The sequence below is a fragment of the Lissotriton helveticus genome, chromosome 1_1 (assembly GCF_964261635.1).
Source record: "Lissotriton helveticus chromosome 1_1, aLisHel1.1, whole genome shotgun sequence".
Taxonomy (NCBI): domain Eukaryota; kingdom Metazoa; phylum Chordata; class Amphibia; order Caudata; family Salamandridae; genus Lissotriton; species Lissotriton helveticus.
Window position 1 is genome coordinate 1706203515 of NC_136057.1, and position 25997 is coordinate 1706229511.

General features: G+C 41.8%; 1 protein-coding gene across 3 annotated transcripts; it reads right to left on the reverse strand.

Annotated features, from left to right (window-relative positions):
- PYM1 (PYM1 exon junction complex associated factor) lies at nucleotides 1–25343 on the reverse strand. Of its 3 annotated transcripts, XM_078689080.1 has the most exons (4): nucleotides 25065–25199; nucleotides 8746–8912; nucleotides 8008–8116; nucleotides 1–936 (listed from the first exon to the last, which is right to left on the reverse strand). In XM_078689080.1, exons 2-4 carry the CDS (start codon nucleotides 8747–8749, stop codon nucleotides 408–410), a joined length of 642 nt encoding a protein of 213 aa, XP_078545206.1. In that variant the 5' UTR covers nucleotides 8750–8912; nucleotides 25065–25199; the 3' UTR covers nucleotides 1–407. The 3 variants fall into 3 exon arrangements, with proteins under 3 accessions (XP_078545206.1, XP_078545207.1, XP_078545205.1); XM_078689081.1 differs by lacking the exon at nucleotides 8746–8912 and having other exon boundaries at nucleotides 25065–25343; XM_078689079.1 differs by lacking the exon at nucleotides 8746–8912 and having other exon boundaries at nucleotides 262–936; nucleotides 8008–8101; nucleotides 25065–25296.
- Between the last annotated feature and the right edge of the window lie 654 nt (nucleotides 25344–25997).

Here is a 25997-nt window from a genome sequence, read left to right on the forward strand (position 1 = left end):
CAATTTCTATTACACAATTTATTACTGGCAGTCTGTTCTTAAATAATAATTATAAAAAAAGACAGATGGAAATCCGACGGTAACAAAACAAACTCATGAGCTGTTTAGATAAGGCTGGTTATGTGTAGGAAGATGGGGAAGCTTGCAGAGGCAAGCACCAGACAGTTCGAGAACCACAGCGCCTCTGAACAGTCAGAGGGGCCACTTTATTCCTTAGTGTCCGACCTCCGCCAATAGCTGAAAGTGATTAAAAACCCCAGACAGAACTCGTCAAAACAAAAAACAATTCTAGCTCTATGTAGACGAGTCCAAATGAGTGTTCTGTCCCCAAATACACACAAGTTCCAGAAACGCCTTGTGGACAAGCACCTTTTGTTCTCAAGTCCTCAATGGAAGACCCACAGTCCCTACAAACCCAGCTCTAGGTCTTCAAGTTCCTCCTCCAGAGCCTGCCTCCTCCCTAGCTTCTCTTTCTGCTCCTTGGTCAGCTCCTTCAATTCCCCAGAGTCAATTTTTTGCTGCAAGTCCTCCACTTGCCTTAGCTTTTTCCGAAGGTTCTTAATCTTCTTTGCCCGCTCAATGGCAGCAGGATCAGTAGTAGGTACGTGCTGGGCTGCAGCAGGTTTGGCATACCCTTCTGCAGAATTCTGTTGCGATTTAGCATCGCCGTCAGCACTAGACTGCCGCACACCGACATCTGCCTTGACAGAAGCTCTTCCTATTGCCTGGCAGAGCTCTTCCACATCATCTGGTTCCCCCTTGTCATGCTGCTGCTTTCGTTTCTCCTTCCGCTTCATGTTTCTCTTTGCTGTCTTGGACAGCCCAGACTCACTCTCTGCTTTCTGGACTGTCTTGCCAGCAGGAGCTTCATCGGCGCTAAGACCTGGCGGAAGGTCTGGTTTGCTTTTGAAGAACTTCACATATTTGTTCTCGTACCTAAACAAAAGGACGGAAGAAAAGGAGAACCCATCAAAAACCTCACTCGGACATGTGGTCAAATAATCACTAGTCTCAGACACCTGTGAACAGCAATTTGTTGCATTAAGAAGAAAAAAACAGGGCACCACTGGTCTTTCTTAAATAGCAAGCTAGAAATACATGTAGGAAAATAGTTGACATAGGAGATGCTGGCCCAGTTAGTATACTTTTCCCATTATAAAATACACAATAATTGAAGCAACATGTACAAGTGGTGAAATAAGGCCTGACAAGACCAATCTAGGCAACACAGATGATGGAACCTCAAAGGCTGAGCTTCCTTAAGCAAGGATTGTGAACATGGGTATGCTATGGAGCTAGTTCCCTGCAGCTATGCCTCAAGTTAACAGAACCAAACTGGACAAGTATTCTGATGTTACAGCTTTGGTCATTATTCAACGGATCTATTCTGGAGATAATTAAAGGTAGCTGCCATTTCAGCTTTAATTTGTATTCTGACCGTCATATGTTTGCCAGATCTGAAACCTCGAACTTTAATTCAGCCAGATCTCTGCTGATTCCAGTTTTATGCCTATCTTTTTTCAAGTGTGGTTGCACATGGGTCTTTTTAGTGAGAGTGGATGAGCAGGCATTTGGTGACATCTCTTTAAGCTTGTGATCAATTAAGTGGTTGAGGACAGTCGGCATGGAAGACTGGCGTAACTTCTACATGTTCGTCCGACTTCTCCTTGTGATGGCCTTTCACACATCTTTTTAATCATTTTGTTTTCAACAATTATATCATTCTGTACCAACAATCTACGTTGGCTGAGAGTGAAATTACATAAGCATTTCAAGTCTATTCTGCCTTCCAAGAACATCTCTCAAAGGCTACATACATTCTTACAAATCTAATTGCCTGTAGGCCTCCCAACCCTCATCTTCCACATTTCTTCCAGTCATGCCTTGGTATTTCGTCTTCGATGTTGCTTGTTGTTTGTTGTCCTTCCTTCTCTGACAATAATGATTCTCCATCCACCTGCATCTTTTCAAACTTCTTTGGGGAGCGCTTCCTTCGTAGACTACTGTTTTGGTGTCTATGCAAGCCCATTCCTGCTCGCCATTTTACCTCTGCAGGTGTCCTTCGGCATACTCATTCTTGCATGGCTATGACCAAACCAAGCACACCAAACATGTGCTTCTTCCTCAGCAAGTTAACATCACTAGGGATGCCTAGTATCACAAACTGGGAAATGGGGGGTATTGGACAGTCCAATATAACATTTCCAGTTCACTTATTTCTTTCCAAAATATCTGTCGGTCATCATATCCCCAAAAGAGTGTGCAAAAAGGTGTATTCTTCAACCTTGCATTTTGAACAGTTGGGTGTCTGAGCTCGTCCCATTTTACACAGACTGCTTTTTTAATTGTATGCCTTGTGTAGGTTTCTTAGTTGGATCAACTGAAACCTAGCAGTAATCATCACTTCCCTTATAAGCTTAAATGCTGATGCTACCTCTCAGTTCATGTCTTCGAGAGTACCATCTTCCCAGGTTACCTTTAGTTTCTTCAGTCTGACTTATTATATAGAAGGGTTTTGCATACAGATACTATTACTCCTCTGCCGAAGTCCCCTTGTAGTGGCCAACTTTGTACCAGTGTGGATTCAGCAACATCTAACCAGTCAATCACCTATGCATGTATGGCATGTCCGAGTTGCATATATTTATTTATCAGTGATTGTGCAAGTTCATATTCTTCTTGCAGCTTCAGAAAGGTTTAAAGTTCTCCACCTCTATAAAGTCTTTTATTTGCAAATCTATAGGAGGGCCAAATGCTGGAACTCATCTAATCTCTACACCTCTTTTAGCCCGCTCCCTGTCCATGATATTTTTTCCACTCCGATCTTATCTTTTAACCCCAGCTATTTGCTTGGTCCATCCCAGCCTGTTAAGTTTACTGGTGTCACTATCAGGAGTCAGTGTGCAGGCGTGACTATGAAGTTCTATCCAAAATCATTGCTGGATCATCTTTCGAATGTAAATCCAACCATCTAGAACTTGAGGTTCAGTAGCCAAATAGTAAGCCCTTATGTCTGGTACTGCTATTCTTCCATTGTACACTGTTCAGCACAGCATTTTCAAAGCTATCCTGGGGGTACCCCATCCCATAAAAAGATACACAACTTCTATTGTAGTCTAAGAAAGAAGGTTTCGGGTATTGTAGATGGTTTATTTTGCATCAAATAGAGAAACTTTCAGAGAGTAATCATTTCAAAGATTCCTGCTTTACCCAATATTGACAGGTAGAGGGCTCTCAATCGGCATATATTTGTAGGAAACCCTTTCAATGGTGGTTCTATATTGCTATATTCTTTATTGGTTATATGTACTCCAAGGTATTTATACCCCTCTTATGTCACTTCAATAGCTTAATAAACTATTAGTAATAGCTGGAGTGTGCGCTCACCCAACTGCTGATTACATATTAGAAGTCCACCAATTAGACATTCAGCCACAGCCTCCCAAGTTTCCAAGTTGGTTTGGAATCAATTATTGTTTCTAAATATATTATATTTCAATTGGAAATTGGGAGGAGTGCCCATGTACATACTTTTACTACTGGCATGGTTCACAAACAAAACATTACGGTCACAATAATATTCCAGCAGATTTAGCATACAGTGTACACCCACAGAGGTGCAGTTAAGTAGATTCAAGTCATCGGCATATAACAGTGCCAAGAAATGCAAGAATACCAATGTGCATGTGCAGCCATTTCTTTCAAATATTGATTGATGCAGATCGGAAATATATTAAAGAGAAGATGGCCTAATTAACAACCTTATTTTGCATCCCTTGAGTTACTATTTCCAGATTGCAGTTAGTGCCTTTCAGGTCCCAGGTTGAACATTTCCCCAAGTACTTTCATAAAGTTGCAGGAAGACACTTAGGCTCTACTCGGGAAAATCATGAACATTATACTAAAATGTCTGACATCTGTCAATTTATCAAATGCACATTTTAAATTGATAAAAGAAAATCTATAATCCAGAATTGTTCTTCTGCAGTTGACAAGGGTAAGATGCAGGTTAACACAGTTTGATTTTTACAGAACCTTGTTTGCAAAATCTGTAGTACTGCATTCTCCTCAACCCAGACTGATAGTGTACCATATATAATAGTTGAGAGCATTTTACTGCTGGGGCATATAATCACAGAAAGGATAAACATTTCAGGGGCTGGTTGCTTACCGCTTTTTAATACGGGCACCATCACCACCTTTTGCCGGGTTTCTGGGTGGCACTGGTATACAACACTGCATTAAATATCTTGTAGGGCACCAACTGGAGTAAGATCTTAAGTTGGTTTTATTGCTTTGGTGATATCCTTCAATTTCCTTATTGGGAAATCGCAGACATTCCTAAGTTTTATTTTCAATTACGGTAACCAACTTGCGTTTCCTCTACATTAGATCCCAACATGTTACTTTCAGACCAGCTGAAGGTAGTCAACTAACCTTATTGGTCGGTTCCAACACGGTAGTGCTGACTTTATCGGCCATAACATACAAGAGTTATTCTTTTGCATTTCTTTATATCAATAACAATTACATTAGAAGGTGCTGTTGCTAATGATGTATATGATGAGGTTGGCTTCCCAGAGAAAACAATTTCTAATTTCTTTAACGTAGGTCCGACGTAATTGTGTCCACATTTAAGTGGCCCCCTGAGGCACAGCACTTCATATATTCCATGTTTAACTGCCCTGTCACTATTATTTTCCCACAGCACTAAACTTGGTAGGAACTAGGCTGTGCAAGAGTATTTTCATGTAGCTGGTGGTTAAGCAAACTGACAAACGGCTCTATGACAAAGCACCAACACGTCCAAACCCTCTCCTTCGCCCAGACTATTAATGAAAAACGATGGGCTGGAATGCTACTCTGAGCGATTGCCAGTGGTTAGACTTTTGTAAGCATTTCTCCCATATCCTTTTGTATGATTCATGTTACATCATAAGTGCTCAAGGGTATGCCCAGACGTGGGTCCCTTGCTTACTGTGCAATAGTATCCAAGTCATACCGCACCTCACGAGGCCTAACAACGCCGTAATCTGTCTGGGATTGCTTGGGTTCCCTTTTGGAGAAGGTCTAATATGGCAGTTGGGGGATAGACTGTTCCCGTGAGGAGCAGGGTAAGTACTGATTTGCATAAGGTGGGCCTTTGTATAGAGTAGCACTATGGGTGAAAAACAATGGGTTGCAGTACTAGCTCGAGCAATTGCCAGGGGTAGAATTTCTGCAAGCACTTCTCCCATCTCCCTTGGTGTGATTAATGAGAACGACCCCGCCCCCCTCACGTCACTTTTAGCGGTCTCATCTTGTGTTAAGCACTTTATATAACAGTAACTGGAATTCTACTGTTGTGCCAAAGGTTGTTTAATAAGAAGAGCCCCATTTCATGGGGAACCATTTTAACATAGACCATTTGTTAGAACCACCAGTGCCTAGAATGCATAAGAAAATGTAAATTCCACTGTTTTTGTGCAAACAGAGATCGACAGAGAGAGATTGAGTGAGAGAGAGCGAGTGAGCTTGGGGAGAGAGTTCGTGGCTTTTTTACCTAAGAGTAAAATTACAGAATATGATTTACTTTGGTTGCCTACAGAGTGATTTCTCCTATATTGACTATGTATATGTTTTTAACTGATGGATCCATTTGAAATAAACAGAACTATAAGATTGAAAACTATAAATAAAATGTACCAATAGGATTGATAAAAAATACTTTTCCCGGAGAATTGTTTAACAGAGCGTGCTGGAAGCCATAATGTGCTATAAATTAATGTCTGGGTTACCAGTTTTGTTGTTGTTTATACTAGATAATAATCACTCCCTGCTACCACTTATTTGTGTTTTGGGGTACCCTTGAATACCATTTCTCTTATGCCTGTGTTATGGGAGAGCCACTTATAACGGAAAACTCACAATGAAATGCAATGCATCAACCTGGAACCAAATAGAGACTGAAGTGGTCATCCTCTTGTGACGCTAAAAAGATATGTGCATCACGTCAAGACTCAGAGGTTTCTTAGCACTTCAGAAGAAAAGCAGAGTATGCAGGATATCAAAAAGCCAGGTTTAAGCAAGTGGGATAGAAAAAAACCCAAACAATACTAAGTATATAACCTTGCTGTCAATGACATGTGGAATTTTAGATAGTCACAGGTACGGCCAAGGATTATGGGGGACAACTAGTAAATCAATTCACCCATTCCCTAAAACCCACCTTCTTCAAGCATCCCAGCACTTATGTTAAAACAACCTGGGCTTGCAATAACTTTAAGGTGAGCACCCAGGTTAGAGTCCAAAAGTGCTTCTTCACAAAGAGATTCGCTGGACAACACTCATACATTCCTCTAATTGTCTATGGGGTAACTCATACTTTCTCTGCAGTGGTCAACACTCATATGAGAAGAAGTATAGGCTATGCCGTGCACTCTGATATCCTCAGGGGGCTGGAGATGTACATCCATCTGAAGGAACATAATGCTGTTGCCATATAATGTCATGTTGAAGAGAAAAGAAAACCAAACCTTGACTGACGTTCCCAACTCCACACAAAAACCAAGAGGCATACCGGCTGAGAGTATCACCTCATATGGACACTTTAGGCATCCCCAAAAGAGTAGACTTCTGGAGAGTGGTCAGACCAGCATCCAAAAAGTGACCCACAAAAAGTGTTCCTCCTTCTACGCCCTTTCCATAAGAGCTTGAACCATGCAGAACCTCTTCAACAGACATCCACGAAGCTAAGAAAGATGCTTTGAGATGCCCATACAGAAATGCACTTTTGCAGCTCATATCCTACAAACCACTATACCTACAAAAAAGTCATAAATTATTTTAAATTGTACAAATTTGAGTGAAGCCCTTAGGTGACCCAGCGGTGGAGCTGGTGAGTGAAATGCAGAGAAAGGTTTTGGACTATGGTGAATGTAAATTTAGAATTGATTTAATTAGCCCACCCAAACCCATTCCATCATACAAGTATTTCTATATTCAGCACCATCAACTTTGCAGGTACTACTCTTGAATGCCCATTCTTTCGCTGAGAAAGAGACACCACTGCTGAGTTAATATGTTAAAACACCAAGGGCCAGATGTAGGTAGGCATTTACCGGTCGGTAACGGCCGAATTCGGCCGTTACCGACCGGTAAATGCAATTTGAGATGTAGGGCCCTGTATTTTACAGACTCGGTAAATTTACCGATAGGTAAATTTACCGATTATGTAAAATACCGAGTCGGTATGTTTACGGAATAGGGAAAATTGATATGTAGGTGGGACTCTTCTGAGTCCCACAAGCATTAAAAAATCGGTATTTTACCATCAAATACTATTTGATGGTAAAATACCGATTCTGGTGTGCTTGCACATGTGTGCATGCACACCTATGCCATATGACAGGCAGACCTGCCCTTAGGGCAGGTATGCCTGCCACATGGCACCCGAGCCTCTTTTGGGGGTGCCAGAGGGTGTCAAAGTACCCCCTGCACCCTTGTGTCAAGGTAAATACCGACCGGTAAATGCCCAATCATTCCTATGGGCTTCAAAGCCCATAGGAATGCATGGGCATTTACCGGTCGGTATTTACCGCATCGGTAAATACCGATTGTTTCCGAATCGGTAAATGCACATCTGCATTTACCTACATCTCGGTACTTTTATTTTACCACTGCTTAAATACCGAGTCGGTATGATGCGGTATTTAAGAGGTGGTAAAATAAAATTTACCTACATCTGGCCCCAAGACTTTAACAGTTTTGGGAAAGGAGAAAAATGTATTTCACGCACGAGTGACTTAATATGTTCTCTATATGGTTAGTACTAGCGATATTCCTTTGGAAGAAGGCATATACTTATAATATTCAGTTATGTCAATTACTAGTTCCGTCAGCACTAATATTTTCAATTAAAACAATTCATTACACATAGGCATTCTAAAGATAAGGTGAGAAACTGTACTATAATATCAGTTTTCTCCATCTCACAAAACAATATGGAATAAAGTGCAATGTACGTACACCGGCACCTCCTCTTGTGGGACGTAGCCATCCTTCACCTTCCGCGGCTTCCTCCAGGTCCCATCAGGACGCTGCGTTGCGGCGATGTACTTCCCTGAAATGTGACAATCTTGGGGTAAAACATGGACTTTGGTCATTTATAAAGAAATTAATGTTTTTCAGATATATGTACTTCAATTTTAACAGACGGCATGCCCATCACCACCAGTGTGTTGCGTCAAAATCACAGGTTTTGCAGATCACAGAAGCGGATTAGTGAAGGCATTAGTAAGCAGTGAAGCAGCTTCATCGGAGACGGGCAACCTCAGGTCACCAGTGTGCTTTGAATATTCTGTGAATACTAGAGGAAAAAGGGGCAATGAATAAAAGAATGACCTATAACTATTACATAAGGTGAACAACCCTCCACTGTGTAGTCAGGTTCGATACTATAGCGTGTCCTCAAGGAGTCAGATTCTGCAGTAGATCTGTATACAGGGTCCTGTAAACAGAAGGTATGATGCCCTAAAAAATGTGAAAAGCTCAATCTTCTCGCACTCTAGGGGCATGTGGTGAGAGGTCAAAGATTCAGTAGAATTAGATCTCATTTTATAGATTTAGCAAGTCTGCCAGTCTCCGAAAGCCGCAACCCAAGAATCGATTTTTAGTGATAGAGCAGAATCAACAAGGCAAAAAAAATACACAGCAGACAATAGAATCCAAGAAATATTAGATTGCATTATGAAGGAAAAAACAAACCCATCAAAAATGACTAAAATAAGTAACCACGACAAAATCCCAGGTCACACAATTGAGGATGTGATTAGAGCTGGTCTCGCGTCACTTAGGAATTGAAATCAGCAAAGCCACAGTTTTAGGAAAGATTCAGTTTCAGAGTTAGAAACCACGCGCATGCTATCGCAAACCTGCATCAGAAGAGGAAAAAAATACATTAAAACACACAGGCAAAAGAACACCTTAAAATCAAGGCGAACGCTGGTTCACTCTGCTAACTAAAACACCATTAAAACTTAAGTGCATATAAGCTAGCTGCATATTAAACTCAAATAAATGAGTGCATTCCCTTGGGTTTACAGATGCAAAACAGAACTATTTGTGATAGTTCATGAGATTCTAAGGCGGAGGTATACTTCGGTGCCCTAGACGTGCTGGCAGAAGATAGGGTACCTCTCTGGTGCAGCCTTCATGAGATCCTGCCAGAAACTGTGTGAGAGTTCCTACCGAGGGTGCATTTAGAGAGTTCCTGTAGAGGATACAACCCTGTGTCACCGTTCCGCACTGGGGGACTCGGGCTGCACCCCGCAAGAATCAGACCTGTATTAAGATGGCGCCCTCTCTGGGTGAAGGGGGGTGCGGAGAGCTAACCCCCCTCCTCACTCGCGGTCTTCTTTTTTCACCCAGTTTAGTTTTCTGTTCCCTTAAGGTACAGAACTTGCTCCGCAGAGGTGGGCGTGAAATTCTCTTTTAATAAATCAAATCAGCGACAGAGAACAGAGTGTTTTTCAAGAGCACATTTGTGCAGGGTTGTACTGCCATATATTTTCCATGCTAAGAGATATGTTTAGTCCAAGGCTACGGTAAAAAAAACTTCCCACAATGTATATGTACTCAATATCTACCAACATAGGAGTAAATGGGAGCTGTAGGATACCACTCAAGGAGTCCTCGGCATTCAACTAGGAACAGCTATTTTACAGAAATTCAGTGAAACCTTCGTACTCCAACGAACACAGCACCAAAGTTGAACTATTTCTCCTAAGGAGAGCATTTTCAGTGAGAACACACATATTTGGAGTACAGCGCGTGCCACGCCTTGGCTGCACTCTGGGCAGAAAATGTAAGTCCGTTTATCAAAATTATGTACCAGGAAAGCAGGCAGGCTTTGGCATCGCGTGATATGGGATTTTACCTCCTGCGAGAGTCTGACCTTTGTGAATGACTATAGAAATTTACCATGTGTGAAAATGAAAGTGCTGGTAATGACTGGACCTCATGTCACTACATCGAACACTGAGCCAGAGATTTGATTTAATCATTGAAAAACGAGTAACCTTTTCTCTACATTGTGTCTAAATCGCATTTGTGGCAAGGAATTTCCAGATGATGTAAGACTTTGCTTATCAATAAAATCAGTCTCCGTAGTATCTACAATCAGCCTTCCTTCTTTGGCATGTGAAATATCGAGGTCTACACCAAACACAGCAGAATGCGTCTATATGAGGCCAATGAACTTCTAGAAAATACACCAAATAAAGAGAGACTTCTACAAATAAGTAACAATTGTCACTTATGTCCTTCAGAACTGGCTACTATAATCCAGATGTTATTTAGAGTAATGTAAATGTCCTTTACTAGGTCTACATACCCTCTACTCTAGATGAGATCTATTAGCAAGTGCAATATATATATATATATTTTTTAAAGAGTTTTATATAGCGCTGGGTAGACCCGGAGGTATCTAATACTCCAGGTGTGCCTCCCAGTACTTGACGCAATACCCTGCACAAAGTCAGAAATTAGACAATCCCACAGAGGAAGTTTCCACACCCGATAACAATTGAATCATTGACTTTGATATAATAATGCAGATGTGGCCTTCAGAAGTGAGCACTATCCTAATACAGATGAGGCCACCAGAACTGGAGACACCCAGGAAGACAAAGCTTCTTTCAGAGGCAATATTCCAAATCAATGTTTTGCTGGATACAGTTCACCTCGTGTAACTCCGCCTCTCCCCTCTGCCGCAACATATCGTTTCACCACTTGAAGACAGCGCATAACCCTGACATTGTTGTACTTACGAGGTCTTAAACTCCTTTCTTCATATTTGTTGCTTCTCCTTTATTGGTCTGCGTCCTAGGCGCTTGATGTCACACACAGATGCCCTGAGCCTAAGCTTCCATCTGCCAAGATACTCTTTCAGCTTTTCAAAATCATCTATCATGTGGTATTCTTTGTGTGGTCAGGAAACAAGCAAGCATTAAGTACAAGTCTCTACCATGTCACTTCACCATACTTTAAAGAACATTAGGTTGCGGACTGTTGCTAAACTCACTCCTCACCATACATTTATCTTGCAATGTACCTAATTTTCTCTGGGGGGTGGAGATCCTTTTCTAATGCCGAAGAACGTGGACGAGAGGTAGGCAACCCCGCTGACTCTTTCTCAAGGAAATGTCCTGAGAACTGATGTTCTTCCACATACCTCAAGGGGCCCATTCCTTAGTGCAGGAGGGTCACTACAACTAACTACAACTAACTACAACCCACACTTAGGTAGTGTAAGTTTGAGAAACGACCAATTCATTGGTGTTCTTCACAGAGGGTGTGGATCATTGGTTTCACAGCGTTAGATAAGAATCTTCTTTGACAGAGAAGATTAGGTACATTATACTAGTTCCTGATGAAATGCTATGGATCCTTAGGAACAGCAGGCATGAGAAATGCTGACTACTCATTTAATTCATCTTTCACGTATCATGTATCAACTAATGGCTATTTAGAAGAGAACACTAGAACATTCTTTCTTGTGGTTTCTCGCTTGTGCTTTTAACCTTGACATAGGTCCTCTATCTAAATTATAAGGAAACAGTGAGGTATCCATAGTCAACTTTGATCACCCCACACCAATCTTTCAACTCAGTGTGTGGTGCGCGTTAACATACCCAGGCCTCATTAGGCGGCCAAAAAAGCTCTCAAAGAGCCCCCTCAAGGGGCCCGTTGGGCAATGCAGCACCAGCCCAACGAGGAGCAAGGCCCATGATGAAGCATGCACTCTTGGGTGGGGGAGGGCTTGTGCTCCCATGAGCAGACCTTCCTAGCGACTGAGTGGGTTCTGCGTATTTATTATATTATCTTGCACCAATATCAGAATGGAATACATTATAGAATTTGCATCAAGACAGGAGAGCGTATACTGGACTGGAATCTCGCCTTATCCTCCAATGATTAAGGCATACTGAGTTATGCCCTGATACCCCAATGCATTTTAGGTGGAGCCATTCATCATGGCAGAACATGGAAAGTCTTAATACCAAAATATCTTTTAGGTAACCCACATGCAAACTCTAGCCTACTCCAAACAGTGAAGCTCCCACTAACTTCTGCACGCAGGACTGCTCTCCTATCTCAAAGAGACCCTAAAAACAACACACTGCTGAGTCTTTATGTACCCCATGAACCCACACTGGCTTTAAGGCCAGGTCTTATTTATTTTCTTAAACTTACTGCACATAGCAAAATACCTCTCATCTCATAGGATTTGTTAGGAAACTAGAGTCCTGACCAGCCCTGGAATGAGGGAGTCCAAGTTAAGTGGTATATAATGTGAACTTTTCCCTTTGGCAATACTCAGGAGGGCAGGTGGATCAGGTAACCTGCTGGACAAACCAGTGTCTGATGCAAGACTGAACTGTCTCTGCGATGTCTATCAGAATTCGGGCTCAAGAATATTGACCTTCTGCAAAGAGGGTTGTCAAAATGCACTACCAGTCCCAGGAAGTTTCATTCGTCCTTTCAGAAATGGCCACAACTAATAAATCCAAAAGATAAAGAAATTCATTTATGGAATACTATTGGATCTGCGAGCTCACGGTCACCTACAGGTGTGAAGGAGCATGCCATGAAGAAAGACCACACTAAAACAACTGCTAAGTAAATCACGTGTCCACATCCTAAGAGAGCTGAAACTGGTGTCTGTATATTTATTCTGTGAACTGGAAGGCAATAATGTATAGAAGGAAACTGTACTTAGTTAACAAAGAGTGCGACCAACAAGGTCTTAGTACAAAAGTATTTTAACTTCAGCATAAAACAATTTCTTAAGAAGTATAATATTTTCATTACTGAAGGGGGAGTTTTGAGAGGGCATACATGTGTTTTCATAATTAAACCTTTTAATAGTACCTACCATATAAAAAATCTATTTAACCAGCCATGCAAAATTAATTGTTCTGTACCATTTGCCGTGCAAAAGTAAAAAATCTTTGCTTTTCAATATAGTTCTGTACTTGTTGATTTACCTTCAGTATCCTATATCTGTGCAAGTATACAGATACAAACACACCCGAGAAAATACTTTTTTTTATAATGGAAATATATTTCAGGAAGGAGAAATACTTTGTTGGTCACTACGTATGCGAGAGTTGTGTGCACCTGCATACACATGAAAAGCCACCGAAGCATACGTCAACAGGCCTAAGCCATTTGGAAATGGAACATTCTGTGTTACATAAAAAGAGACCGTTACAAACAAAACAAAAAAATAGGAACTTCAGTAAGCTCCAGGTTTACTCCATTTTATGTCAACCTCTTCAGGAGATACATGGGACATACCAAGCCTGTAATAAGTTTAATATGTAGTATGAGAAGCCGTGCTTGCAGCTGTTACATCGCTGATGTCATGTGTTTTGGCAAGGGTCGCATGAAGAAATAAATGAATATCACAAATTGGTAAATATTAAAGGACACAAATACGTCACAGACTACGGAATTTACTAAGAAAAATAGCTTGATGAGCTATCTATCAAGGATAACATATAAAACAGTAAGTAAATGTATGCTAGAGAAACTCCAAGAAACAAAATACTTTGTATATCATGTAGTGTACTGCTTAGGGCACGAAGATTTTGGAGCCAACCTGATGTGTTTGCACATGGACAAATTACTATGAGGAACTAGGTCCTTGGAGAGGGAGCAGCAATAGCACAATTAGAAAAGTGGTAAATTCGGAAATTATCATTTACTTAAAGACAATGATAACAATAATAATAATAATAATAATAATTATAACTGAATTTGTAAAGCGCCTGGTTACACCAACTGGTGTGTCCCCGCGCTGTAGAAAGCCATTGTAAAGCCCGAGCGCTTCACCTACAGTTGCTTACGTCTTCCTCACAATCCTACCTTACCCTACCAACTCCTTGCCTACTCCTTGGGAAATAAATGCGTTTTCAGCCCTTTGTGGAAAACTGCCTCTGCCTTCTCCAGCCGGAGATTCACCGGCAGTCTATTCCATTGTTGGGCTGCTAGAACGCGAAAGGAGTGTCCTCCCATTCTCACTCTTTTGAAATTAGGAACTAGGACCTGTCCTGTCCCACTGGACCTGTGCTGTCAGGATGGATGGTACGGGGTAATCAGTTTGTGTAGATATCAGGGCCCTTTCCCTTGTAGAATCCGATGGCCAGTACACAGGGCTTTGAACATTACCCTTTCCTTGATTGGAAGCTAGTGTAGTGTTCTCAGTGCTTTCTTCAAGGGTGCTCTCTTGGGCAGCGTCAAGACCAAGCGTGCCGCTGCATTCTGAATGCGTTGCAGCCTCTGAGCGCACTTGGCGCTGGCTCCCAAGTAGGTAACGTTCCCATAATCCAGCCTTGATGTAATCAACGCCTGGACCATGGTTTTCCTAGCTGAGAGTGGCAATAGGTCCAGTGTTTTCCTAAGAACCCTCATTACCCCAACGCAGGTGCCTGCCACCCGTTTGCTATGATGTTCCAATGAGATTTTGGGGTCTAGCCATACCCCCAAATTCTTCACCTGTTGGCTTGGAGTGGGAAGAGGACCCAGCACTGATGGCCACCATGCTGAGGTCCAGACCAATGGGGCCTTCCCCACAATCAGTACCTCGGTCTTGTTACCATTTAATTTGAGGCAGTTGTTTGCCATCCACGCTGCTAGTTCCTTCAAACAGGAGCTGAAGTTGGTGGCGGCCTGTCCCTCTGGCTGTATTAAAGTCACAACCAGTTGCGTGTCGTCTGCGTAGGACACGACTTCCACCCCGAACTTGTCCGATATTTCTGCAACCGGTACAACATACAGGTTGAAGAGGGTTGGGCTGAGACTGGACCCTGAGGCACTCCCTGTTTCAGACAGATATTTTTGGATCGAAATGGCCCCTGTGTCACTTGGAAACAGCGGTCCCTCAGGAAAGACTCCAGCCATGCCCATGCTTTACCCACCACTCCTCCCCTTTTCAGGCCCTGTAACAGCGTATGATGGGCTACAGTGTCGAATGCGAACAAGAAACCTATTACAGAGAAACACAAAATACCCTCATAAACTAACTCAGTTATAGTGTTTCTATAACATATTAAATAATAAAGAAAACAATAATGGCACTGTCAAAAAAATATATAACTTGGGTGGATACATCTGTTACCAATATTCTGTAGATACAAAATTCATAAATGCCGAAAATGGTTTAAAAAAACGAATTCTTCTTTTTATTAACTCAAACATAGTTTTTTTTTATGTTTGTCTTAGTAACTCTATATACCATCAACAGTGTGAGTGGTGTGGAGTTCAACTATTTGAGCTTTGACAGAGCAGAACAGATTCATCCATAACTTAGACAACAAATTTCCAATGGCAAAAACACTTGAAATACATTTTCATGGGGAAAAGATTAGATCACAAACGTATACATTGTGTGCAACCCTTTTAGGGAGGCAAGACTCGGGATCAAAAGCTATATAGGTGTAGCGTTTTAGGTTCAAAGAAACTACTACAGGAAACACCAGTTCTAATTAGGCTTGAGAATTGTACTTTTCGGGAATGTGCAACCACATCATTTTGTTAAAATAGCACAAAGTGTTTCATAGGGTGTGTAAATTAAAAAAACTATCCAAAGTAGGTTCTAACTCTTTACAAATAATAGTATTCGGCTTTTAAAAATAAAGTTCTCATGTGCATTTTAATTTTGAAAAGCGACATTGTGCTAATTAGCATCATTTAAAAAGAAACCAATGATTGTGCGCTAGTTTAGTACATCATTCCAACAACTGCAGCCATTTATCATTTAAATATACATCAACACCTTCGGGTTAACTCATCAGGTGTGCAAGTTAGACAACAACAATCTTGTATGGAATTTTATTTGGCTGAAGGAAAGGCAACAAGTACAGAATCAAAAGAAATGATCTTTTGCGCACACCAACAAGTCCAGGTTCTTTTACATACATGGTGATATTGACACCTTGAAAGTAGTCGTGCAAGTTCATCTAGTGCTGGACACAATTTATCTTCGAATCCCCAACATTGATACATTATTAATCATCAAACTATTTTTTACTCTATTACATGTTGCAGTTGTTACTGATGGCCAAAAGACTTCAGGCACGCTGTGCAGCAATCTGAGCATCCCTGATCATCCTTTAAACAGCCACCACAAGAGATCTAAATCTATCTTTGCCTCATACTACCACAGTATACCCAATGCACCACACAAGTGCTCTTCAACAAATTGCAACTTCTGACAGTCCTGCTTTTCGACAAAGCTTCTGTCTCATGCCCTTAAGAACCCAAGAGACCAACCTGCATTTGTCACACATGTAGCATGTCCTCTACAGCCACGAGAACTATTATCAATCTCTTCACTTACACTGTAAGGGCAGTGTTAGTGCAGTGAGGCAGACAGCGCTCCATAGCATTGAGCATGTTGCCAGGATGCATCAGTATAGTGGTCTGAAATAAGTTATTGAGTGAGCTGCACGGGCTTCGTCCTCTTAGGCAACTGCCTGCAATGGAGGCGTGACATCAATACACTTTCCGAGATGGTGATCAATCCCTTAGGAAGGGCTCGAGAAACGTGTAGAGATGCTAAACATTAGATTTAATCTTCTGGTACTTCAAATGTCTAGAGACAAAGGCAGAAGTCATGTGTGATGATGAACCAACCAATATGGGACTTCGATGGGCCAACATCAGAAAGAAGAGTTCCACTGGCGCAGTTTTGGCTGTCCACGAGGATGAAGTGAGACTCCAGACTTTTCATTCTGGGTAGGGGGGGTGAGAAGTTAAGATTTAATCCGGTGAACAGTTTGGTTTTTGGTGTGAAACTGAGAAATATACTCATTTTTAAGCAGGGCTTATTTCATTCAAATATGTCATTTTTGTGATGCTTTCGTCTGAAAGTGTAATGTGACATGTAATAATCTTGCAATTTTTGAGCCACTCACAGGAAACAACTATGCGAGGAATACTCTAATGTACAGAACACTCACTCAAACGTTAGCAATCCAACACACTGTTACAGCACTCTTGATGCTTTTGTACGCTGGAGTAACATGATGTACTTTACTTCAGTGCAAGATCAGCACTTCAGTAAAAAACCTTTGTGGGATATCGGCACAATATAAATGAATTGCGATTAAAAGACAATCCGTTTCAGAGATCCACTCTGAATGAAGGAAAAGCAGGAAACTAGTCAAACACCAATCATCCGAAACCATGTAAAACATTAGTTGTGCAATAAAAATTGTGCGCAAAATTAACTAATGCGGCTCTACAACAAAAAAACTCAAACAATGTTTTTGGGGACTGACGAAGCCCAATGGGTTACTCCAGTACTCCTAGTAAAGCATGTCAACACTACATGGAGTGTACTACTGAGGAGTAAAGTGCTGCTTTAGTTTGGTGGAATCTCACCATGTCCTAACTTTCATATTCATTGCCTGAGAGATCTGGGTAAATTCGTAGATTTGTGTAAGTCGGTACAGATGGGAGGAGTGGATGGTGCACCAGGTTAAATGGACGTTACTGGACGGAAGTAGTGGGGCGGAGGAATGGAAAAAAAAACTTCCCTGGAGAGGCTGGCCGCAGCATCCCCTTCATCCCCGACCTCGACCTCTTCCAGTCCTGGCCCGCAGCAGGAAGCACCCGGCACACAGGCTACCCTGAGCCAATCGCAACGCTAAAATACAGTGTTGTGATTGGTATGAGCGCCATGGTTGGGCGCTCAGATAGGAACAGGGAGCCTGTGCATTTGCCTCACCAGGCTGTGTAAATCAGCCTGGTGGGGAACATGCAAAGTGCGCATGACTGGCCAGGCCAAGAGGGCCGGCCAAACACCTGTGTCCTTGTGTAATGTAACTGGTGCTCATGTAAAACACTCCAATACCTTTGGGTCGGGATTGCACTATATAAAACCACCCAAAAGAAATTTCCTTTAAAAGTTCCTGTGTACCCTTATTGCGGGAAGGATACACTGCAAATTAGACAACAAGTAGCCGTAAGCTGGTTTGTGTGCAGTAATTATGTTTTTGTCAAGGACAGTCCTTCTGCCTGTCATGAAGTAATGTTGTAGCTGGTTCATAACAAGCATTGGGTGCATTTCAAAAGGCAACTGAATTAATATTCTACCTATTTTGGGAGCTGTGAAACTACCTAGTACACGCAGTCTGTGGCATGTGACCCCGTCTTATCCTTCCACTATCAATCGCGCGGCTCAAGGATTGCAAAGCGCTGACAATCGGAGGCACGCATCATTTAGTAATGTAAGGTGTCCCCGCACAAGTGGTCCTACAACATTACTATTTTTGTCACCATCTTGTGGCTTTCAACGCAGTGAAAGTACAAGGCAGTGACAATCTCCAACAGAAGAGTACAACTAAATGTGTAGGCAGGGCTCGAGTCGGGGTACCACGCGGGTGGACGGCGTCCCCCCACTTATTTTACTGGGAGCTCGATAACTATAAACTGCAACTGAGTGCAAGCCACCTTTCGTGACGTTAATCCCTATTGTGACATCAGCGTCCCTCCACTTCTTTTTTTAGGACGTGTGCCCTGTGTATAGGGCATTTTCAAAGTTCTTTTGGGGCGGCAATGAGAATTTACACAATGCCCGTAATACGTAGCAGGGAAGGGCAGATAACAAGTTTAATTCCGACGAGTAGAAAACAGCAGCTCCCTTTGGTTTTCTAAAAGAGGCACACCACTTCTGCAGGTTTTCTACATTGGTGGTGGATTTTACAGGTTCCGCAATCAGCATTTAACTGAGGTGCGCATATAACACCATTATCTTTTACTTCTCCAGGTATTACATTTAAAATTCCAGGACTGCACTATTCCTTGCCAGGCATAACCCTCCACACGACTTCACTTTGGCAACTTCATTTTTTTCCTTCTGCTATTGAATTCAGCTGTGCATTCACCAGTAATGAAGCATGGACAGTGGACTACTCCAGGTCCCTGGTGAAGTCTGGGAACCGGACAATTCCAGAGATGTCTGCAAACACGAGCACAGGCAATTTCACAATAAGCCTCACAGCAGCATTTTGGCCCACTGAGGATGAAATGGCGCCAGAGCGGAATATTTTTCAAACTACTTTTGAACTATTGATGCGCGTAACTATGGCTGCAGAATAAAACAAGCATTGGCAAAGCCAATAGGTCTTACCAATGCGAAAGCTATTTGCTTTGCCAATGTATTTTAGTTATTTTTAACAATAGCATGGCTAAAAGTGAGGTTACGAAAAGAGCGCTGGTGCCGTGTCATAGCACTTTTTATTTTCAGCCAGGCGAGACCAGCAAGCAAAGACTAAGAAAGGGGTTACGGACAAGCAACGAAGACAGGGAGGTATAGAGGGGAGAGGGAAGCAGCATCGACAAGAGTCATCAATGAGGAAGAGGTATGACCAAAACCACCCTTGATTTAGGCAATCAAAAAATCTACCATCCCAGAATCTTACAATGACGTATAGTGATTTTTAGGTATATCAGTACCTAGATATGCTAAAGAAATATAACTTGTACATGATAGTGAAGATCCTGCAATGAAAAAGAAAGTTTGTGCAGAGGAGTATGACAAGGAATGTGTCCCACAATAAGTGAAGAAATGCACTGTTCGGCCAAAGAGAGAGCAAACAGATGAGGTAATGCGAGCCTTTTGGAAGATTAAGAGTGAGATAACTAATCATTGAGACAGTGATGAGGGGTGAGAACCTTATACCTCTATTGGTTTCGAGACTATTACGAAGTTGGGTCATGAAGGACATTTTGCGATTGTTAGAACAAAACATGTGGTAAAGATTGTGAACTGAAAGGCTGGTATCCATATTGGAATTAGGAGAGTGGTTAGGAGGGGAATAAAAGCAATGTCACTTGATAAAGTTTTGAGATCACAGAGGCCATTCACGTATAAGAAAGTGATGCAGAAAAATCCATGTGAATTGCTGTCACATAGGTGTGTCTCAAAGTTACGTTAGAGCCAAGAAAGGCAATTTTCATGTTAGCCAGTGGCTCATGTAGTGAAGAAAGAAGATACTGAGTCCTTCCTGGGTGTACTGGATGAGTTATTTATGTATGAAATATTACCTGTGGTGTTATTCCGTGACAGTTTTTGTCCAATAACGCAAGGAGTTATTTGGCGAGGTTAGGCATAGTACGTAGGACAACTTTGTTGTACAAACCAAATGGTAACCGGGTCTTGGAAAATCCCATTCAAATAGTGATCCAGAGTAATACATATTATGAGGTCCAGTTAGCCAAAACTGTGTGAATGTCCAGAGTTAACAAAAATAAAATGACTTTCCTCTCCTTTTGATATTACGAAGGGACGTACTCCAAGTACAAAATGGAATCCAGAAAGAGTGCTCAACGCAGAGTTTAAGCAATGGCCAGTGGAGGTTTTTAGGAACAGCTTTAGGCAGACTCTTAGAAAAGCTAAACATCACTATGATTAGAAACGCAATACTGTACCAGTAATAGTTGATCAGTGGGTAAGCAAAATAATTCTGGAAAAGTTTCTAAGCGGGAAAGTTAGTTTTATTGCCCAAAGTTATTAATAATTTCAGAGTTTGGAATCTGCATTGCATGAAGTTGCATTTTGGCGATGTTTCTCGTGTGTGTTTTGACTTACCACACATGGATAACCTTATTCTGGGGAAGAGATTGTGAAAGCTGGTTGTCACGTGAAACATTTGCGGGGTCCCATGGATGTAAGTGGAACAACTCAAGGTTGTGGGGAGGATTCAGAGCATGGGGGGGGGGGGGGGAGAAACTTAAGAGATGTGAAAGAAAACGGAGAGACTTGGGACGTGGACCAGAGGATGAGTCTGTGTTTGTGTAAAAGACGGAAGCCCCAAAGGACTGCAGTCTGGAAATTCTGTGGACTCAAATGGTAGTGGTAAAAGGAGGAATCCGAAAGAATTGGAAGAAGGGCTATCCTTTATGTTTTGCAATTTTCAGACATTCTTCCTACAAAGAATCGGCCCTCCTTGACATCTGGGATGACCTGAAGAACACAGTTGACCAGAACGGGGTTGCTGCACAACTTCTCTTAGACCTCTTAGCTGCCTATGACAAGGTTGACCATGCCACGCTAATACAAAGACATTAAATACAAAGACATTACGAAGCTGGCATAGAAGGGACTGCTCTTGACTGGATCACATCTTACCTTCAAAACAGAACTAATGTCATCAATACCCCCCCCTTTTCTCGTCAAAACCGTACTTAACAAAAGCAAGGGTCCCTCACGGTTCTCATCTCCCCATGCTTTTCAACATCTACATGAAGTCATTACCACAACTGATCAATCAATTTCACCTCACATGTGACAACTATGCAGACGACATACAAATACCCCTTAAACTGGAAAACCCCAAAGACATTGGAAACTCACATTTTCAGATGCCTCAGAGCCATGAATCAGTGGATGAAAAGGAGCCATCTCAAACTGAAGGCTTCCAATACAGAAATTTTCACATGTGACAATTGGAAAAATTACAATCCACTTGCTGCCTGGCCTGACAATTTGGAGACACTGCCTAAAGTATCTAAGTAAGTATGAAACCTCTGAATTACCATGAACTCCAAGCTATCAATGAATGTCCAAGTAGACAAATGACCAAGATCAAGCTTTGTTACTATAAAAACTCTAGGAAGCATCTTCCCCCACCTGGGATGTCTACACAAGGTCCAGGCTGCTATCTCTCTTCTTCTGTCTAAACTCGATTACGCCAACAGCCTCTACCACAGGTCTTCTTTAACAACTATAAAAAGACTACAACAGATTCTGAACTCTGCTGCCAGACTACTCATATATAAAGCCACAAGCCCACATCTCCTCTGCTTTGAAGGCTCTACACTGGTTACTGGTTGCCAGAAGATCCACATTCAAGCGGCTTTTTATCACACACAAAGCGATACATGGAACAGGACCGCTCTTCATCAGGAATAAAATCACCACATACATCCAACAAAGAAACCTCCGCTCTAGATTGGCACCTCGCCTCAAAATCCTACCATACATGAAAAAACCCATTGGTGGAACATCTTTCTCTGTTCAAGCAGCCAAACTATGGAACTCTTTACCCAAAAACATAAGATCCATGGCCAACTACTGTATCTTCAGAACCACACATAACCACCAGACTCAAACATAAATATACAGAATATTTCTCTGTATATAAGCATTTATTTGGACTACAGATGTGTACCTACGTATGTGTATTGTATAAACGTGTATAATAATGATGTTTATAAATATATAGATATTCGTTAGTCCTGCTTAACAAATGGACATCTTACTAATGGTTATATTATTCTATGTTTAATTTGTATATAGGTGACTGCATAAATATGTAAATCTTTTATCATAACGATGTATCTACAATTGCTTCACTATTGAATTACTAATTTTTTTTACCTAAAGTACAGTAATACTTGAAAGTGTGAGTTTATTAAATACATCATGAATCTACGTATATTACATTCTTATAGATATATACCTTCCATGTACCTATGTATCTTTATATGCATTACATTACTTCTAATTCAGCATCTCTAATGCACTACTGTGTATCTCATCCTATACATCTCTCAATATATCCTCTACCTCCACTCTCGGACTTATCCCAAACCCTATTCTACTATTGTGATCCCCAAAATTACCCTTCCTAGACTCTTCCCTCCTCTACCCTTCCTTACATCACCTCATACCTCTTTTATTATTCAGATCTCCCAAACAAGCCTTTGGAAACCCTTGCCTCTGACTCTTATCCCCCTCCGCCGACCTCCACCTTTACTCATCCCAAACCTCCTCCTACAAGCATAAAAAAAACATTTTCTAGACCCTTCCTTCTTATATCCCTCCACTATCCTTTTTCAATCCAAATAAACTCACATGTCCACCGCTCTAATTAATTTCATATCTCCTATACTCATTTACCACTAATCCTTTTTGGGTTCCGGAGTAGCGTGCTACTCGCTTAAAATGAGCTTTGAAGCTGGCCAAGGGCAGTAAGCGATTTATAAGTGCAATTACAAATGAGGACCAACCTCCTTTGCATGCACATTTAACTTACTTTCAAATTATTTACCATTCATTATTTTCCTCAACTTCCTTGTTTATTGCCATTTTGGTCCCTTCTCCCCCTTCCTTCATTGTAACTTTTAGTTGGCATTCTCTCATTTTGAAAATAAGTATAATTGAACTTTTCCTCGTTTGGTTTGAATAGAAAGGAAGATGTGTAATATGATGCTTTCGCGGATTCTTGCCATGTTCTAACTTCATATTACATGCCAGAGTGCTCCAGGCTGAACCCTTGGTTTATGTCAGTCAGCCCGAACAAGCAGATAGGATATATTTAAAGCATTTTTAAGAGTCCTGCGTACTGTCATTATTGGAAGAGTGCACTACAAGAGAACCTATGTTCCAGACTCTGTCACTATTAAATAACCAGAAATACTATGCTCTTTAATAGCAGGAAGGCCCAAAATATTGATGAGGAGCAGAGAAACAACAAGCATTTGCAAAGCAATAGGTCTTGCATTTGTGAGAGTTTAAGCTATTGGCATTGTAAAATACAATGCCTTTTATTTAACTGTTTTGATAATTAACACAAATAAAAGGCATTGTCATTTACAATGCCAATAGCTCAAACTTGTAAATGCAAGACCTATTACATTTCATGCAAGCGGCCACCATTGTCCCGGGCTGCTTGGAAAGTGAAAGCATGCATGGTGCTCTGAGTGTTGCAGGAAAGCATGTCATGCCTGCAGTAGGAGAAACTCATTAAAGAAAATAGGGATTATAGACTAAAATGAGACATGTCGTATAACAGAGGTAAAAGGGCCAGTCCTCGTGGGAGGTTACAAATGAAGACAAGGCGGTACTTAGGAGGAACTAACAAGCCTATTAAAGAATCAGAAGCCAGCATCAATAAAGGACAATGATATCAACCAATGAAAAATGTGGGCGTGGCTTCACGTCCATACTTAAATACAGCTTGCCTTGCAGAGCAGAGCATGCGCTGCCTAGGCTCAACCTAAAAAGGGGGGAAGAAGATATCTAGGACAGTGATAACTGCCTCAGGTAAATCTTAGGAAGGTGGGTACTACAAAGATTGGTACAGGTGGTTTAGATAAAGTAATGGGTGAAGCCTGACCTTAACTGTCGGTCATAAAGAGAGAGGGCAAATAGCTTAAAAAGGGCTGCACGCTTTCAATACAGGTTTTATAAGTCACACAGGAGACACGAAGGTGTAACTGATGAGCACAAAGTCCATGTCAGCAGGAACGCCATGGTCAAGTCCTTAGCGTTTATTTCGATTGAATAGTGTTTGAAACAAAAATCTGGGTCATTCCACATACATAGTTGTAAGACTATAATTGTGCATCGGGCAAGGGGCGCAGAATGATTTATTTGACACTGCTCACCAACATTAAAAACAGACAAGGAGGCACGAAGGGGAATTACATGTAATGTTGACATACAGCATCAGGCCAGATTAACTAAATTGCTTAATACTGCACAGGAAAACATGAAAAGTCACAGGAACACATGAAAAAGTGCCTCTCTGTGTGTTCAGTCAACCCTAACTGAACACAGGGACATGTGTTATATGTAACGTAAATTGAAGACAAAGAACGTAAAACATAAGTCCCGAAAAATCCAATAGGCCTGTTCATACTAACTTATTTGCCATCAAGTTCTTCAAGGCGCTGCACTTGCCTCAACTCAATTGAGCTAATGCTGATTACAATCAATTTGCTCAAAGTTAAACTGAACCTCTGCCAGATGGCAGGTAAACATGTGGAAACCTCAACAATGGGCAGGAAGACGAACGGACAGACACCAAGGCATGAGGAACGGGTGGACATTGAATGACCAGGAGCAGTGTTGAGTGAGAGAAGCTAGCTGAATATAAGGTTGGTACAAGGAGGTGAATAGATGGGATCCAGATGTGAGCTGCAAGCTGGATCGGGCACTGCACAGGAAAGGTCGGACTCTAGGGTTAATGGAGCAGGCTCTTAATAGGGATGAGAAACTAACTCACCGTTCTCATCAGTAACATACGGGGTATTCGCCATCTTGGAATCCCATCCACATCCGGCCGCTGCCTCAGCTCGCCGGAAAAGAGGGCAGAAGGAGGAGGGGCGTGAAGCACTAAGTAACTCAGCCGACATTTCTGAGTGGTGCTTCACCACAGAGAGCCCGGGAGTATTCAGGCGAGCATCCAGGAGGACATGCCAAGGGGCCCGGAGAACGAGCCGGACGCGCGACACTGGGGAGGGGAGACCAAAAGAATCCGAACGCTGGAACACTCCAGAACACCCTGCGCGACAAAAGCAATGAACACACGTCCGGCGAAGCAGTCCCTTACAGGATGGTTGTCATGGTTATTGGGCATACGCCACAATGGTGTTTAAGTCCGTTGTTTGTTTCTATGACTTCAGTCTGATTGAAGCCATTTGTCTATTTGAAATCACCGATATTCTGGTGTATTTGAAAGAAGATGCTTGACTAAGGCTATATTTACACGGACTTCCCAGAATGAACCACAGGGTGGTGCAAGCTGGCCTATTTTAGCAACTTTACCAGTTTTTTTTCTCGAGATAAGGGACAATATTGGGCATGCCCAGCTCCAGGATTCTCAACCTGGATGGGCCATGAATATGCATGGGGAAGCAGGCACAATCAACAAGGGTTTATGTAAAGTTCCTTATATTAATTACACAGACGCCGTAAGCTTATTTAATTGCCCTTTATTCCGGAGCGCCGGGACTGCCTCTAGCCTCAGCGGTCGTCGCCAATAACACAAACATGGCCGCCTTCCGCTTCCTGTCCCCCTTGTTTCCTGTTCCGCTATCCGGAACACTAGACCGCCACCACATATCTCCCCCCTTTATGCAATAACCAACAAAATATCAGAGTCCTTACTTCCAGTTCATGTCATAGTCCTTGAACTTCTCTGGTACCTTTACACTTC